At 53.9% G+C, this 16,316-nt stretch overlaps 6 protein-coding genes across 6 annotated transcripts; 3 read left to right on the forward strand and 3 right to left on the reverse strand.

The window, feature by feature from the left end:
- Positions 1-1,741: 1,741 nt before the first annotated feature.
- Positions 1,742-2,804, forward strand: CGCS363_v010422 (uncharacterized protein; the record flags this gene model as incomplete). The annotated part of the gene is made up of 4 exons (XM_036642271.1): positions 1,742-1,891; positions 1,948-2,453; positions 2,505-2,572; positions 2,629-2,804. 4 exons carry the CDS (start codon positions 1,742-1,744, stop codon positions 2,802-2,804), a joined length of 900 nt encoding a protein of 299 aa, XP_036492211.1.
- A 424-nt stretch (positions 2,805-3,228) lies between these two features.
- CGCS363_v010423 (uncharacterized protein) lies at positions 3,229-5,090 on the reverse strand (the record flags this gene model as incomplete). Its single annotated transcript, XM_036642272.1, has 2 exons — positions 3,229-4,909; positions 4,969-5,090. The coding sequence occupies 2 exons, from the start codon at positions 5,088-5,090 to the stop codon at positions 3,229-3,231; spliced, it is 1,803 nt and encodes a 600-aa protein (XP_036492210.1).
- A 519-nt stretch (positions 5,091-5,609) lies between these two features.
- Positions 5,610-6,619, reverse strand: AFT3-1-0 (Enoyl-CoA hydratase AFT3-1; the record flags this gene model as incomplete). Its single annotated transcript, XM_036642273.1, has 3 exons — positions 5,610-6,231; positions 6,289-6,349; positions 6,385-6,619. The coding sequence occupies 3 exons, from the start codon at positions 6,617-6,619 to the stop codon at positions 5,610-5,612; spliced, it is 918 nt and encodes a 305-aa protein (XP_036492205.1).
- Positions 6,620-7,614: 995 nt separating this feature from the next.
- On the forward strand, positions 7,615-8,894 carry CGCS363_v010425 (uncharacterized protein; the record flags this gene model as incomplete). The annotated part of the gene is made up of 3 exons (XM_036642274.1): positions 7,615-7,725; positions 7,789-8,028; positions 8,103-8,894. The coding sequence occupies 3 exons, from the start codon at positions 7,615-7,617 to the stop codon at positions 8,892-8,894; spliced, it is 1,143 nt and encodes a 380-aa protein (XP_036492204.1).
- Positions 8,895-11,011: 2,117 nt separating this feature from the next.
- On the forward strand, positions 11,012-12,839 carry CGCS363_v010426 (Trichothecene efflux pump TRI12; the record flags this gene model as incomplete). Its single annotated transcript, XM_036642275.1, has 2 exons — positions 11,012-11,263; positions 11,319-12,839. The coding sequence occupies 2 exons, from the start codon at positions 11,012-11,014 to the stop codon at positions 12,837-12,839; spliced, it is 1,773 nt and encodes a 590-aa protein (XP_036492207.1).
- An 835-nt stretch (positions 12,840-13,674) lies between these two features.
- nucS-0 (Nuclease S1) lies at positions 13,675-14,713 on the reverse strand (the record flags this gene model as incomplete). Its single annotated transcript, XM_036642276.1, has 3 exons — positions 13,675-14,268; positions 14,324-14,415; positions 14,482-14,713. The coding sequence occupies 3 exons, from the start codon at positions 14,711-14,713 to the stop codon at positions 13,675-13,677; spliced, it is 918 nt and encodes a 305-aa protein (XP_036492206.1).
- Between the last annotated feature and the right edge of the window lie 1,603 nt (positions 14,714-16,316).

A 16,316-nucleotide genomic window follows, 5' to 3' on the forward strand; every position in this document is an offset into this window, starting at 1 on the left:
TGGGGCCATTCCCCGCTCAACGTTGCTCCGCCCGTCGCACTCTGACAGAAATCTGTCCATCATCGTTCCAGCAATCCTTTAGACAACACATGGGCGGACTACGGGGGAAGACGGTTGTCCGCCCAATGCCCGAGAGAAAGCGTAACCGCAGCCGCCAGCCCACCAACTGTCATCCGTCCTAATTCCCCGGCAGCTTTGTTGACGGCGGAGCTCCACCTGAAGAACTCCACGACAGGTTCTAGGCGAAAATCTATCGGTGTCACTTTCTACAAGGCAAGTTCTCATCGTGAAAACATGGGGCTGTAATCCGTGTTTGTACCAAACCCACCTCAGGCCCCATTAAAATGTAACGACACCACATGGCCTGACCCTAAATCCGGATAGCATGCGGATAGCAACGGCCAGAAGCTGGGGCTAGAGTTAGTTTACATGCTATCTATCCTATCAGGTATTGCGACAGCCAAGTTATTCAGACATGGTAATCCATCAGAATGGAACATGATTGCTTGCTTTACTGCTCACAGTGCCCACCTGTCAGCAAACATAGCTGGGTCCTTTTGTTATTGCGACATACAAGTTAATTAAACAACATTGTCACGCACACCCGCCAAGTACAAGCTGCCTCAAATAGGTTAGTGTGCTTGCCGCTACAGCCCGCGATCACCTCATCCGGCGGCATCATGTACCTCTGTTACGACTGCGCAGTTGAACCCCTCGTCTAGTAAGAGTCAGCAACGCACAATACGAGGCTTATGCAGTCTACGTAGCAACTGACTGTATTCGTATCTACGATGGAGTGGGGCATTTGTGAAGAACAAAAATGCCATGACAACGTATATGTACGCAGTCAACTTATTTGAATTTTCTTGTTCGTAATCTTCCTTCGTTGCCTTTTGCGGTCGTCAACTTACGAACGACGCCCAAGGAAGATCCTGCACCTCGAATTGGAGGACAGGCAGCCCAAGTCACATGACCGTCGCTCACATCCGGTGATGCGGCATGTCTACTCGTGCCAAGTGGGCAGACATTCCTGGTTGGCGGCCTTTGCCGCTGCCCATCACGGCTCCGACACTGAATGTCACCGGCGAACGATGCGAGCGGATCAAGATTGCCGAGCGCTAACCGCGTGGTTAGCATCGAAGCCCACTGCGACAGCACCGCGTCGGCCCGCACCTCTTCCATGATCGCCCATTTTCGGCATCGCATTTTGGACATATCAAGAAGATGGTGTCGCCGCCACCCGTCCAGTTCTTGCTAATTCTGTACCCCATTTTCTGTCATCTTGGACTGGAGATGGTGCTGAGTGTCAGGTATCGCGGTATCTAGGCCATCCCAGCTTCGGTCAGACAACAATCTGGATAATTTGCCATCTCAATGTTCTGAAACACCCCACGAAACCATGCGAGCTCCAACACGCAGTCTCGCACTCTAATACGAATACCATCCCCCCAATCAGGTGCCCGTGCAGCGAAGCTTTGTGTGCCAGATCCGTCATCTGTGCTGTCGTGGTGATTTGTGTTTGCGTCGTGTCGTTCGCCTCGTGTTCTTCTTGAAAGGTGATTTTTAAATCTATCGCAAGTCCACTTGCGTTGTCGCGAAAACATCACCTCCGGTAGGACTTATATCGCAGCACGCATATCGGCACCTCGACGGTCACATCTGGTCTGGAAACCAGACCTTCATTCGTGCTAGCTGCTTCTTTCGACTTCTCTCCAGCCGACGACATACTCGAAGCCTCGACATGGCGATCGGTAGCACGGGCAAGGCCCTCATCGGGATAGGAGCGCTTCTAGTAGTTCTCAACACTGTTTTCGTTGGCCTGCGCCTCTACACCCGAGTAGCCATCGCAAGGACCTTCAAGCCCAACGATGGGTTGCTATTAACCGCATGGGTGTGTGTCCCAATTCTCTTTGCGCAAAGCTGATCTAACCTCGAGCCCGTTCGCAGGCCGCGTTTGGAGCGCTCTACGGTCTAGCGATTATGGGAGTCTTGGGTGGCATCGGTGGATCACTTGCGGACGCTTTCAGCAATGGCACAAGTGGAATCACGCAAGCGCTCAAGGCGCTGTTCTTCCTGGAAATCATCTATGTTGTCCTCACATCCGCCATGAAGGGCAGCATTGCGATGACGTTCATCCATCTGTCGCGCTCAAAAGTTCTCAACATTCTCTTCTGGACTTCCATCGGCATGGACGTAGCCATCAGTCTCGCCTTCATCATTTACCTGCTTGTCCAATGCAAGCCGATCGACAAGGCGTGGAACTTGCTCGACCCTTCCGTAAAGGGAGAGTGCTTGCCGCTTGTCGGACAGCTGTACATGGGCTACGCATTGTCCATCGTCACAGCAATCTTGGATATCCTCCTTATGGTGTCCCCGTTCATCATGATGAGAGGAAGAGGCCTGAACTCGAGGCTGAAGATGTACATCTACGGCATCTTTGGTTTGGGAATTCTGTAAGTTCTCCCCAACGTTTATGCTCTTGCGCCTGCTAAAATAATGTCCAGCGCGACAATCGCGAACGTCATCCGCTTGATCGCACTCATCAAATTGAAGGGCTCCGATGACCAGCTTCGTATGTGTTCCCCCCCTCTCCCCAAGTCCTCCGAATGAAACTCATGAGTATCACAGTGGATGCGGCGCCTGTATTCACCTGGTCTGCCATTGAGGTCAGCATCGGTATCATCATCGCCGGATTGATCGAGCTCGGCCCGCTTGCCGCCAAGTACGGAGTGAAGGGATTCGAATCATTTGCTCCATCAAAGCCTATCAGTGACGATTACGAAATGTCCACTGGGAAATTGTAAATACGAAAGGACAATCCGGTCGACCGGCGGTAATCGGAGATGCAGGAACAAATGGGCCACTAAAGAACTTGCCCTGGGTGATGTTCTCTGGAAGGACACCCTGTGATGATCACAGTCGCGAAAACACAGGCGCGAGAAAGTCGATCTCCTGTCGAGCATGCATTTTTAGCAATACCACATAGCTGCACCAGTTTGTAGATAGTCATTTGTTGACTGAGTGTAAGAATGTCATTGATGAGCATTGAGAATACTTGCTTACATTTGTTCTCACGAGTGTGCTTGGAATGCAAGATACCGTGAGAATGCCATTAACAAGATGACCTATGTATGAACACCAAACATCCTCATCATTTGCGATCAAGTCCACACAAATGGGAATATAAGTGCAACTAGTCGCGGTAGTATCGATATTCACGGTGGACGTCTACGGCTGGCTTCGCCCGTTGTTTCCATCCGCCAAGTTTTCAGTACTCCGGCCTGCCTTCACTTCCTCTCTCCATGTCAATCGCTCTGTCTTGGTCACTCCAGGGCCCTGGTAAACGCTGCCATAAAGTCCGGAAGCCCAGGCAGCACCATCCTTCGCCTTCTGACTCTTGCTGTTCTTGAACTTCCTTCTATACCACTTGCCATACGAGAGGAGGTAGTACAGCCTGAAACAAAGCAATGCGAACTTGTCATGCTCAAGGTCCTCCGGATAGTCAGCACCCATGTCCACAGCGGCAGCAATGCCAGACATGATGGCGATCTCGTGAGCATTGACCAACGTCCATGAACCTGCAAAGCGAATACGCCTCTTGGCCTGGAGGAACATGATCCAGGGCACGACGAAAGCGTAATGGGTCCATGAGTGGCAGAGCTGGTGCCACCAATCGCTGCGGATGATCTTGTCCTTGTTGATCTGGTCGTCGGTCCAGTGCTTCCGGTCGCGGTTCTTGTTCAGGTAGATCGTCTGGAAAACGTGCTGCTCAAAAGGAACCTTTTCGGGGAACTGAGACTGGTAGTTGGTAGTGTCGAAACACATCTCCAGCTTGGAGAGGTCGTCGTCGTACATGCGGATGTAATACATGGGCCTGAAGTTGTCCTTTGCATACTCCAGACGCGAGGATTGATCAATCTCACGCTTGTTTCCGAGAGCCTTGACCGCCTTGGACTCATCGTAGAAGTTTTCATAGTACTTCTTCATGTAATCGGCATCGTTGTGGGTGACGGTGATGTCGTCGGAGAATGTCGCGGCTCCCAAGACCTTGCGTTCGCGCCAGGATGACGTCTTGCCCAAAATCTTCTTCGCAGTGTCAGCGAGGACGCACATGACGATATCGTCGTAGTGCTCCTCGGACTCAGGTGCATCTGGATCGCCTCCATTGGGATTGTGGCCATCTTTGACTGGAGTGCGAGGCTTCGTCTTAACCAGCACCCCGCGCTTGTTTCGGTGTACGATCTCGGTGAGTTCGGTGGACAGGCGGACAGTGACTCCACGGCTTTCGAGGTCCTTCTTCCAAGTCTGGTAGAAGTCGCTGAAGTTGGGGAAGACGACCATGGGAGGGAGGTTCGAGGCGACGCTGTGCTTGTCGGGAGGGTACCACATGCCGTAGGTTGGCGAAGTGCAGAGTCGTTCTAACATGATGGCAGGCACCTCCGGCGTAGCATTGCCCGTTCCAAGAAACAAGGCCGTCATTGGCAGGCCGATAACATTTGTGAACTCGTCGGAGAAGCGGAACAGCTTGAAGAGAATCTTGAGCGGCATCAAGGCGAAGAAGACTTCGAACCAGCGCATGAACTTGAGCATGAAGGCGAGCCTTTGAACTTCTTTCTGGTGCTTCACCATGAACTCGGTGGGAAACACGTTCGACCAAAATTTCTCATCCTTGCCGAAGGAGACCTGGAGCTTTACTGGGTCTGCGTGATAGCCCTGTCGGGCGAACATGGTCAGCGTATGGTGGAAGATGTAGCTTCCACCCTGGACTCCTTGATTGAACCAGCTCGCGCCATGTCGCTCCTTGTCGAGAGGGATCGAGAAAGCCTGTCCGCCGCAGTAGTCGACCGAGTCGATCAGGGTAACGTCGAACTTGTCGGGGTGGTTCGAAAGATGGTATGCCGTCGACATGCTGCACGCTGTAAACATTCATCCGATCTCGGTCTCGAGCTCGCGGTCACGATCACCTACCCAGCTGCGCCAGCGCCAACAACAAGGACCCTCTTGCGCCCATCTTTGCCAGTGTTTCCGTTCTGCGCCATGTTTTCGGAGCCGTTCTGCTCAAGATCACGGTCGAATGTTTGGGTTGCCATGAAAATGAGGAGAGGAAAGGCTGTGCTCCCTTGCTTTGAATAGCTCCCTCTTCTGCAGCATGGATGCCCCCCGGAATGCTGGAAGCTCAAATATGGGCTGAGACCCGTGTCACTTCGCGTGTCTATGACGCTGTGACATTGAGTTTTGATGAGGTCATCCCCGGCCGACCCTCTTTGTCCACTAAATTAGCTGATGGCCGCCTACAGATTAGCGATTGCGCCGGGAGATCACCCCTCGATGATCGGAACTAGTGGGGGGTTTTCGTCTTAGTGGGGAACTAAAGAGCGCGTCTCTGCAACGCGACGTTCATGACGACTATGATCACTACCGATGTGGCTGTTTTGCGCCGATGGTACATTTCTCGCATCCATTTTGATCCTGTAGATACGTTAATCAACACAATTGACTCTTGATTGTTTCTATTCATCTCCCTGAATGAACAATGGTCAACAGATCCGGCCTAAACTCGCTCTTCATCATTGGCAAAACAAACATAGCTAATGACGCCTATGATAGTATCACAACTTAGCAGCATTCTCGAATTTCACAATCTGACGATCATCCGTCCTCGGATTCCACCAAGGCCAGAATGGCATACTCTCGCGACTGACCGTGTCCGTAAACTTGGGCTTCCTCTTCTCCAAGAAGCTCTTCACGCCCTCAATGTTGTCGTTCGTCCCAGCCATCTGGACAAATATTCTGGAGTCCAAGATATGTGCCTCCTCGGGTGTTGGAGGACAGTACACCATCATGTCATGCATCATCTTTGTGCTAACCAGGGACGTGTTCTCCGCGATGTCCTCCGCTAGCCTGAGTGCGTACTCGACTGTGTCTTGAGGTGTGGGCAGAAGCTTGGAGAACAGCCCGTTGACGAGTGGATCGGCGACGGGGTACACATCTCCAGTGGTCGTGACGTGGCTCGCCTTGGATAGTCCGATGAGTCGGGGGAGGAAGAAGGCGCTGCACGACTCGAGGACCAAGCCACGACGAGCAAAAGGAAAGCCGACTTTGGCACCCTCCCAAGCAACCCGGATGGCGGCAGGAAGAGACATGGTGAGGCCTACACCCACGGCCGATCCATTGAAAGCCACGATCGTGGGCTTCTTGCAGTTTGAGATGGCAAGTGCAAGTCGGCCGCCCCTTTTGCAATTCGTCAATGAACCACGTTTCGCAGCTGATGTCTGACGAGATGCTTACCAGTCTCTAAACTCATTCATGGAGTCCTCAGTCTCTTTCAAAGCGACCATACCCATGAACCCTACATCAGATCTGCTCCAGCAGAGAAGGCTTTACCTTCGCCTGTCAGGACTACCGCACGTACTCTGTCATCCTCGCTGACCGTGTTGAAGAAGGACTCGAGGGTGAGAAACATGTCCAGTGTCATAGCGTTGTACTTCTCGGGACGGTTGAGCGTCACCACGACCAGCTTCGTTGCCGTTGGTGAGTTGGCTGGAACATGAGAGAATGATATGTTGTCATGATTGATAGAAGTGTACGAAGTAGGGGGCTGACTAGCTTTGACGTTCATGTTGATAATAATTTGCTTACAGCATACAAGGTGCAGAGGAAAAGAGAGATGCTAAGGATAAAGCAAACTATGAATGGCATTCCGACCTCAAGCTGTTTCTTGATGTTATGCCTGCTGTAGCTGACCTCGGTACCACCGGAATCGGGGTTGAATAATAATCAGTCTGCGCAACCAGTGTCATCGCATGCCGACGGGACTGAAGACCAACTACCCCGCATCTTGGACTGCATATCAACGTTCGCTTTACGCAGAAGGACCTGGCAAACAATGAATCGGATTTATTCCCGGGATTGTTGGTAGCATAAATTGCCGACTTCCTGTAGTCGAATTATGTGAATAGTAAACACCCCAGCCCCGTGCCTCGGTCTTCGTCCATCTGGCTGTTGAGCAAGCTACATATTCACCTTATTTCAATAACAGCCTTAAACCCTAAGCATCTAATGAGACACCCAGAGCCTTCTACAAAGAAGAATGGAAGTATGCCGTGTCCAAAGTTGCAACTGTGGGATTTGACTTGGGAAGTCGGAAGCGTTACTCCAACAGCGAGTCTGAAATTCCTAATCTCGATGCATCTTTTCGGTGACTTGAAAGGCATCCTAATTCAGGACTCACCAAAACGCAACAGGGAGGTGCACACTCCAGTCCTCCTGATCACCAGCCACGGTGGAAGTAGGATGTTGGCAAGGCTGCGGCTGAAGTTCAGCCAAATATCGCCAAGATAAGCATGACGTAGGCAAGCTCTCCCTTACACGGGCACTCTACGAAGCATCAATTACATGACGCAAATGGATCATGTCTCGTAACAAACAATTGAAGGGGATGTAAGCGTGAAGAAGAAACGTGACAACACGCCTGTCTTAGTCTTACTCATAATCCCGGGAATACCATCCTATCCCCCCTTTCCCTCTCGTAACCTATCTAGAACAACAATCTCTTCATCTGCACATCTCCTGGTAATCATAGGTACAGGTTCATTATTTTCATTGCCCTGTAGAATGGACGCCGCTCAGCTCTTTCGTCGGGAACCTGCCAACCCGAACTGCGTCAAGGGGTGCCTAGAACCTCCCGATGACCTGGAGCCTAATCCAGACGTCGGAGGTGTTGGGGTAAGTTGTGATCAATGTGAAAGAGATCCATGTCCCAAAACTGACGATGGCTCCGTTTTTCAGGTAGTGATTGGATTTCTGGGGACTGCATGGCTTGTGGTGATCCTGGCAACGTTTCGGTACTGCCTTGTCTTTGACCCTGCCACCGATCCGCTTGAAAATCCAGACCGAGGCCTACGATACGGCAAAAAGCATATTTGGAAATCAAATGTTATTGATGTGAAAACGATTGCCATGTTTGCAGGTCTTAGGAAAAGGCTTGGTCACGACTCGCGTTCACGCTGGACAATGGCTTTCAACAAGGTAGTTACACTGTTTAGCCATCCGGTCTCCAATAGTGATGTTCAAGATCGGCGCTAAATGAACTTATTGAACAGATACTTCTCAGCATGTGCGACATACAGCTTCTAACCGGCCTGGGGATTCTCCTCAGCGGTTTCATCAGTCTCTCATGTTATATGTCGGCGTACCACTGGGAACTGATCAGCTACTTGGCCTGGTTTTCGAATCTAACACACGCGGCTTGCCTGTCAGCTCTTCGGGCTCATCTGTATCGTAACCAAACGGAGCGCAACTACAGAATGGTATTGATGGCCGTACTTCTAGCCGCATTGATCACGGCCATGGTACCTACGAGTTATTTCAACTGGGACGCTCCCTGGGAAAGTACAGCAAGCGTGCCATCTTCGAATGCCAGGTGCTTTTTCAGCCACAACACCGCGCAAGCCGTGTGGAATTCTCGTATATGCAAAGATGAACGATACTCAGGTATACCTGCAGATGGCTACCGATGTATTCATCCTAGGGGAGTCGAACCCATCACTGCAACCAACTCGTACGAGTCGTCTATGATATCAATTGGCCTATTGATTTTGAACTTTGTCAGCCGATCTATTAAGATGTTCCGCACACTATCGGAGATCACGAAGGACACGATCAGAGGAAGGGTAGCCCGTTGGTTAGCGCACTGTCTCACTGCCACTGCAAAGGCTCACCGACGCTTTGGAAATACGCCGCCCAAAAGAAGACTGCTGGCAATCTTAAGGCCCTTAGACTTGATGACTTCCTCTTACTTGGTGACGAAGCTATATTTGGAGATAATGTTGTCCGAGTTAGCTGACGTGAGTGGCGCTCATGTTTCCCACTCATGTATATCGCCTAACATGTAAGATGTATAGCTGTTCTGGCTTCTAATATCCTTGCTCTGGGGAACAATCCGCCTATTGATGGCACGCGGTTCAGTTAAGATCAACGACTCTGAAAACCAATGGGGGTTCGGGCAGATCTTACCTGTTTTCCTTCTTTTAGGGCCCTTGGCGACAATCGGCGTGTCCATACTCGTTGCGACACAGACCCAGAAAGAAGTCAAAAAACGAGAACATGGTAGAGGATTAGATTGTCAAGTCATAACCCTGTTAACGGCTTACAGAAATGGTAAGGCCTCACATTTCCTTCTTTCGAGATCACAAGGACAGGCGTTGATGAGAACACAGAGATTTTGACAAGGCAAACGACTGACCCAGCAGTTCCAAGTCGAATATCAAGGATAATACGGGAAATCGAATCGAAAGAAACCGCAAGTGAAGAATCCTCAACATCGAATCAGAACAGCCTGCAAGCAGTCCCACTGAACGACTTGCGGCAATCTCGTGGGGGGGCGGGACCTCAAGAAGTTAATATTTTATTACCTCAGAATGGATCGTTAACCATAAGCGTGGGAAGTGAAGGCGAAATCGTGGCACTTTTGAATCAAGCCACTTTTATGAGATCGGTACATGCGGATGTGCGAAATTCGTTGTCATTCTACTTTTCGCAGTCGCGTTGGCTGACGAGCGTCATGTGGATCGTGTGTCTGCATCTGTTCTTCTTGGTAGTAACGGTTTTTGTGTTGCTGCTCTTCTACAAACCGTCAAACATTCTGAAGCAAGCGGCCATTTGTGCTTTTTTTGTACAGCCTATCAATATTTTTGTTGCGGTAACCTTGGGCCTCAACATCGACGACCGGCGAATTTCAAAGCTTCGTCTGAAACTCGTGGGTATCTTGTTGTTCACAACCCTCTCGGCCTGGAGCATCATCACAGCACTTTCCTTTCTGATGCGGTTTGGATGGAGATGGTACTACGCCACAGCACATTTGGTCGTTATTCTCGTCCAGTTTGTCTATCTGGGTTGGAAATAGTCAAACGTTACCAGTGACATCCCAGTGGGTTTCATTCTCAAAAACCAACCTAGAATACAAGGGTATTTTGGTTGCTGATCTCCGTCGTCAGAGATGCGTGGGGAATATAGGGCCATAAATCTCGTTACCAGTCCCAAGGATGGGAAAGGGTTATGAGTAGGAACGTTCTTGAACAGCCTCGGAAGAACGATTCATCGAGTCATCTCGAGGCACTGAACTTGAACGCGGAGAGATGACATCAAGTTTCCCGGGAATCAACAGTATCGCCGACTCTTCGAAGCCCGTCAAGACGGAAAAAACCCGCAATCATGCGAGACGACATAGCCCCCGCGCAAGTTTTCTCATTCCCAAAGCCTAGATCAGGAAATGATGGACCACGCTCAAAGATAGACACGCACGAATGCAACTTCCTAAGCGAAACATCCGAAAGCACTCTGCATATGCAACGGAACCCCCGACCAAGCCCGCAGATCCGGTCCAGAATGCCCAAGCAGCAACCCGTATTTCCACGTGCGCTCGCCAAACATGGCCTTCTAGAATCCCATAATCCCAAATATCCGGGTCCAAGCAAGCTCACCGCTAGACAGTTCGCGGAATCCGCTCCAGCATCCCCCAACACCACACGGCGCAGCCCCAACAGCCCCCGACAAACATGTCAACGACCCTGGTGTTTGCTACTCGGGGGCGTCTCAGCCGGCTGGTGAACGGCCATGCACAATGCTTTGCCGAGCCTATTCAATGTTGCTATCCTTCCCGATCGGGAAAATGCACCCAGCAACCACCAAGAGCCGTTACCCACCCCCCATTGGCCGGTGACTTTCACCGAACAGACTGCACGGCATGGCTTGATATCACCTCGCTACACAAGCCAATGAAGGCCCCCGGCAGATTTCTTATTCAACTCCTCGACAATGAGAAGGCTCTCTTCAGCTGTTACACAGCACACTCGGGATACAACGCTGTTGGGTGACGGATCTCCCGCCCGTCCTGGACCCTTGTTTCTGAATGCCTATTTCTTGTGCTTTCAAAGAGATCAAAATGTCGCGAGTTCCCGTCTGCCGTGGCCGTCCCATCCCACCATCCATCTAACCTCTCCGATACTCAACCATGGATCATCCCGAGACGAAGAAGCCTCACGACGAGGAAGCCGTCCACGTCCGTGAACATGGGCCCTCCTCCCTCGACTCGGACAGCACCCACCTCGACGAAATCGACCAAGACTGCCTCCCCGATGACTACTTCCGCAGCAAGTTCTTCCTCGGCTCCATGACGGCCATCGGTCTCGGCCTCCTCGCCGGCGTCTGCGGCTTCGCCTACGCAGCCCCGATCCTCACCGTCATCAACGCAGACATCGGACCGGTACGTCCTCTTCCCCTTTACTCCTCTCTTCAACCTCACTAACACCCCGTCAAAGGACCCAAACATCGTCTGGGCAGCCCTTGTCTACACCCTCACCTCGGCCGTCTGCCTGACCATCATCGGCCGCGTGACCGACATCTTCGGCCGGCGCCCCGTCTTCATCGCCGGCGCCGCCCTCGGCGTCGTCGGCAGCATCGTCGCCGCCACCGCAACCTCGGTCAACATGTTCATCGGCGGCACCACCATCATCGGCATCGCCGCCTCCACCCAGCTCTCCTTCTACTACGTCGTCGGCGAGCTCGTCCCCATGAAGCACCGCCTCGCCGCCAACGCCGTCTGCTACGTCTTCTGCATCCCCGGCTCCGGCTTCGCCCCCGTCATCGCCCAGGCCTTCGTCCAGTACCACCCCCACATCGGCTGGCGCGGCTGCTACTACATCCTCATCGCCATCAACGCCGCCTCCCTCGCCTGCTGGGTCCTCTTCTACCACCCGCCCACCTTCAAGATGAAGCACGGCGCCCACGCCCGCATCTGGTCCTACGTCCGCGCCTTCGACTACCCGGGCGCCCTGCTCTACACCGGCGGCCTGCTCGTCCTCATGCTCGGCCTCAACTGGGGCGGCGTCGTCTACCCCTGGTCCTCCGCGAGCGTCATCGCCACCATCGTCGTCGGCGTCGCCGCCCTCGCCGCCTTCGTCGCCTGGGAATCCCTCGCCGCCCTCCGCGAGCCCTTCGTGCCCATGCGCTACTTCCGCAACCTCGGCTGGGTCGCCTCCGCCATCCTCTCCGGCCTCGCCGCCAGCGTCTACTTTGCCTTCGCCCTCGTCTGGCCGCAGATGGTCACCGTCCTCTACGCCGACCCCGTCAACCGCCCCTTCTTCGGGCCCCTGCTCTCCTCCTTCGTCGCCCTCTTCACCCTCGTCGGCCAGATCGTCGGCGGCTTCTCCGGGAAGTACATCGGCCGCCTCAAGTGGCAGTGCGTCATCACCGCCCTCCTCGGCGGCGTCTGCTTCGCCTCCGTCGCGACCTGCGGGCCCGACACGCCCACCCGCGCCACTGTCCTCGTCTGCTTCGGCGTCCTCCTCGTCGGCTGGGTCGAGGGCCTCTCCATCTCCATCACCACGCTCGCCGCGCCGGACCAGCTCAACCTCGGCGGCGCGAGCGGCATGGCCGGCAGCATCCGCTTCCTCATCAGCGCCGTGGGTTCGTCCGTCTACAACGTCATCCTGAGCAACCGCCTCGCCGAGACGGTGCCCGCGCGCGTGCCCGCCGCCGTCGTGGGCGCGGGGCTGCCCGAGGCGAGTGTGGCGGACTTCATCGCCGGGTTCGCGACGGGGGAGTTTGGGGGCGTGAAGGGGCTGACGGATGCGATTCAGGCGGCGGGTACGAGGGCGTACCAGGAGGCTAGCGCGGACGCGTTTAGGACTGTGTTCTTTGCGAATATTGGATTTTCTGTTGTCGCGGTTGCGTGTGCGCTGTGTCTGCCTGATGTGGATAAGTATCTGACGAGCAAGGTTGCGGCGACGCTTCATCAGGGGAGGGACGAGAAGAAGATGGCGGGGGAGAAGGAGGCTTGAGGGAGCTGATTGGATGTCCATCTTTGTTACATCGAGCAGCCTCCGGTAAACCAACAGATAGTAGAAACTGCCATCGAGACTGCGGTTACCACCATGTCCCGGTCTCATCCCGAATCTGCCTTGCTTCACCTTACTCTTGCACTTACTGAACCTCAATCACACCGTAGTTCCACTAAACTGTTGCCTCGTCGCCGCCTTGTTGGTTGTCTCCACGATAAGGCTGACCTAGGACGTACAGACACAAGAACCCCATCAGCCACCCCCATAAGCTGACGACGATCCTCCCGCCCCCATACAGGGTCCATCACATGCCGTTGAACCGAAGTCCTGGGTTCCGCCAGATGTCCACTCGGATGAACACCGATGGCACCCCAAAAGTGCTCGGTACCTGCCTCGTAAGCCGGGAGAGAGAGACGAACCGCAGCCTCAGCAGCTGTCGTAAGCAGGCAGCAGCATGCGAATTGAGTAAGATACCATGTCAGAATGCTCACGAATGAGAATATTCAGAATTTTCAAGCAGTAGTGAGATTTGTGGACATGTCCGACACCGCCACGCTTGGCTGTGATGGAAATTAGTCTCAATTCTCGAGCTGACTCCATCTGATGCAGACGAAGCTGAACATTTGAGACGAAGAGATGTCGAATGACGTGAGTGCCACTCTTTCGATCTATTCCTGATACGAGAAGAATGCAAGTTTACAAATGCTTGAAACATATTCTGCGATGCGTCCCGCATGCACGTCGGCCCTTGGCAGCGCGGGCTGACCCAGCTTGACCGATGCTCGGATGCTCCGACCTCCACCTCCGGCGACCGATAATCTTGGCCCTCCCCCTCTCAAAGCTCCTCAAACACAGGTCCCGTCTCCGAAGCCAACTTGGCAGCAACGGCATTCAACCACGCCCCCAGCCTCACACCCGCGCGCCCGATGACCTCGTCGACGACCTCCCACGTCTGGTCGTAGTACCCCTCGCTCAAGTCGTGCGCCTTGAGCCACTGCAGGCCGGGCTTCAGCACGTGAGAGCATACAAAGGCGTTGGACTCAGTCGCCCAGCCGAGGGCACACGTTCCCGTCGCGAGGTCGACGCACTGCCCGGACGTGGCGTTCACGCCGGAGGCCGCGTGCCGGGAGAAAAGGTCGGCAGCCCAGGAGGCGGCGGCGGCCTTCTCCTGCGGGATGGAGAGGTGCGGGGCTAGGCCGCGGATGCGGTGGGGGATCTGGGTGTCCCAGACGGAGTGGAGGGACATGGGGCCGGTGCAGCGGCCGTTGGAGGGCTGGCGGCGCCAGCAGACGGGGCGGATGTCGTTGCCGCCGCGGAGGAGGCCCGTTGCGTGCAGGGGCTGGTGGATGTCGCCGAGGAAGTGGATGACGAACATTGTGGCGTTCTTGCGGTTGATGAGAGGGAGGGAGGTGTCGAGAATTTGGGCCGTCTGGCGGACTAGTCAGTAGGCGACATAAGACGTAGAGATGAAAGGAGAGACGCACGTAGTTTTGGATGGCGGAGATGACGCAGCCGCTGGAGGGACAGTCTTGGGGGTATTTCATCCCGCATAGGTTGGGAGGATCATCGCGGGGATCTGGTGAGTGTGAGTTGAAGATGTTCAAGCTGGAGCTGGTGATAAGAGGTATCTATCATTGCTCACTGATGTAGTGGTATTTGCTCGCCCAGCCCATGTGGCCTCTTAGGGTATCGGCCCAGGTTGCGGCATCCGAGATGTCGTAGTTGCGGTCGTTGGCGAGGAGCTTGCCGACCAGTGCAGCAGCTTCATCCGTGAGATACTTCTCGGCGAGATAGCCAACTGTGCGGTGGCCAACGTTGCCCCATGAGAGGACCGAGGGAACGGCGCAGGCCAGCAGCGCCGTGGACAGACGCATTTTGATGCAGTGTGAGGATCTGGCCTAGGTGGTGATAGTGTAGACGTTGTTGTTGGTGTTCACGTCGGAGAAGGTGAAGGTGAAGTCGTTGAGGCTGTGAGATTCTTATCAGGAGGCCGTGTTGTACCACGGTTCTGCGACACTCTAACTGTTTGCATCGTGCTTCTGGCGTGTCACTGGCTCACTGGATGAGGCACCTGAGAAAGAGTGGCTGCCATCTGATGTGGCGTCGCGCTCGGGGACTTCCGTAGCTGAGCAACCGCCGAGGCGCTGTGATTGGAGGCTGCACGGCAGGGCTGAGACGTCTTGAGCTGGGGGCCTGCTTGAGGCGTGCTGAAGCTCCAGCTGTGGTGAGCTTGCTCCTTCTGTAAGGATAGCTGAGCTTCACTCGTGAGCTCCAAGCTGAGGGTGCTGTATTGGCATTGCAGCCCTTTGGTGTGCTTGGTTGAGGTGCCCACCATTGAGATTTGAGACCATTCACTCACTTGCAACTTGCCAGCCGCTCACCGAGAATATCGGGATAGACATGACGTCCCGATCGGCGCAGTCGGTGGTAATGATTGTCAGGGTGAGTTCACCGAGCACCTCGAATCTTGATCTTGCCCTGAATTGCTCTGAAACCAACGGCTGCCGACGTCGGATGCCCGTTGATGGATCTTTTCCAACCCTGAGCAATCCCGTACGTAAGGCCAAAACCTGAACGGATTTCGGGATTTATTTTCTCAAAGAAAGATCTTTTGTGCATTGTAGCATCTTGATGAAATGAGGAGGGGTCCAGCTCGACATGGGCTGCTGCAGACCATGTTCATCACATCGGTTGAGCATGATCATGTCTCACAATCCCCATCACAAATGAATCACAAGAGTGAAGCTCGGAATGCGCATGCCGTGCCCTGAGCTGAGAACTCAGAGCTCCCCGCGGGGGGAACGGACGGCCGCCGCGCCAGTGGAGTTTGGCGGCAGCTTAACGGTGCCGTAGAAGCCTTGGCAGTGCTTAGCTGGGTCCTTGCAGCTTCTCCCATATGGTTCAGCTGCCCCAAAGTGGCGCTGCTGTTTGGTGGTGACGTGACGATTCAGGGTTGGCGGCCACACTTTTCCAAAAGTACCCGATACTTGAGAGAACATCATGATTGTCGCGATTTGCAGGATTGGCAGCGCCGTGTCTGCTGCTGTAGGGGGTTCCCTGAGTCCATCAACACCTAAAAAAGAAGGCCAAACAAACAGCGATTGCCCGAGTCAAGCTGTGCGCTCTCCTTGATGAACCAGCCAGTCAATATTGACGCCCAAATTGCGATAAGATAGTGCATCCGAGCCCTCAGATAGTCCGCTTGAGCCTCTTGGGAAATCCAAGGGCAGATCAACCTCGCTGTAATTTGCGGTCCCCAGGGGCTGGCCTTGCCTGTAACCATCCACGGACAGCGCGAGATTCCCCTGCTCACCACGTTGCTGTCTGCCGCCCAACGCGGTAGCGAATGGAACCCGGCAAGCTCCCCACTGAGGTAGATACCTGTCGCGATAAATAGCCGAGGCTTGATAAGGACCCGGGATCAGATAAGGCACCTTTGCGATATGGATACCTTGCTGCTGACACAGCTCGTCTTAT

Source organism: Colletotrichum siamense (assembly GCF_013390195.1).
Source record: "Colletotrichum siamense strain Cg363 chromosome Unknown KSG_Cg363_contig07, whole genome shotgun sequence".
Lineage (NCBI taxonomy): Eukaryota > Fungi > Ascomycota > Sordariomycetes > Glomerellales > Glomerellaceae > Colletotrichum > Colletotrichum siamense.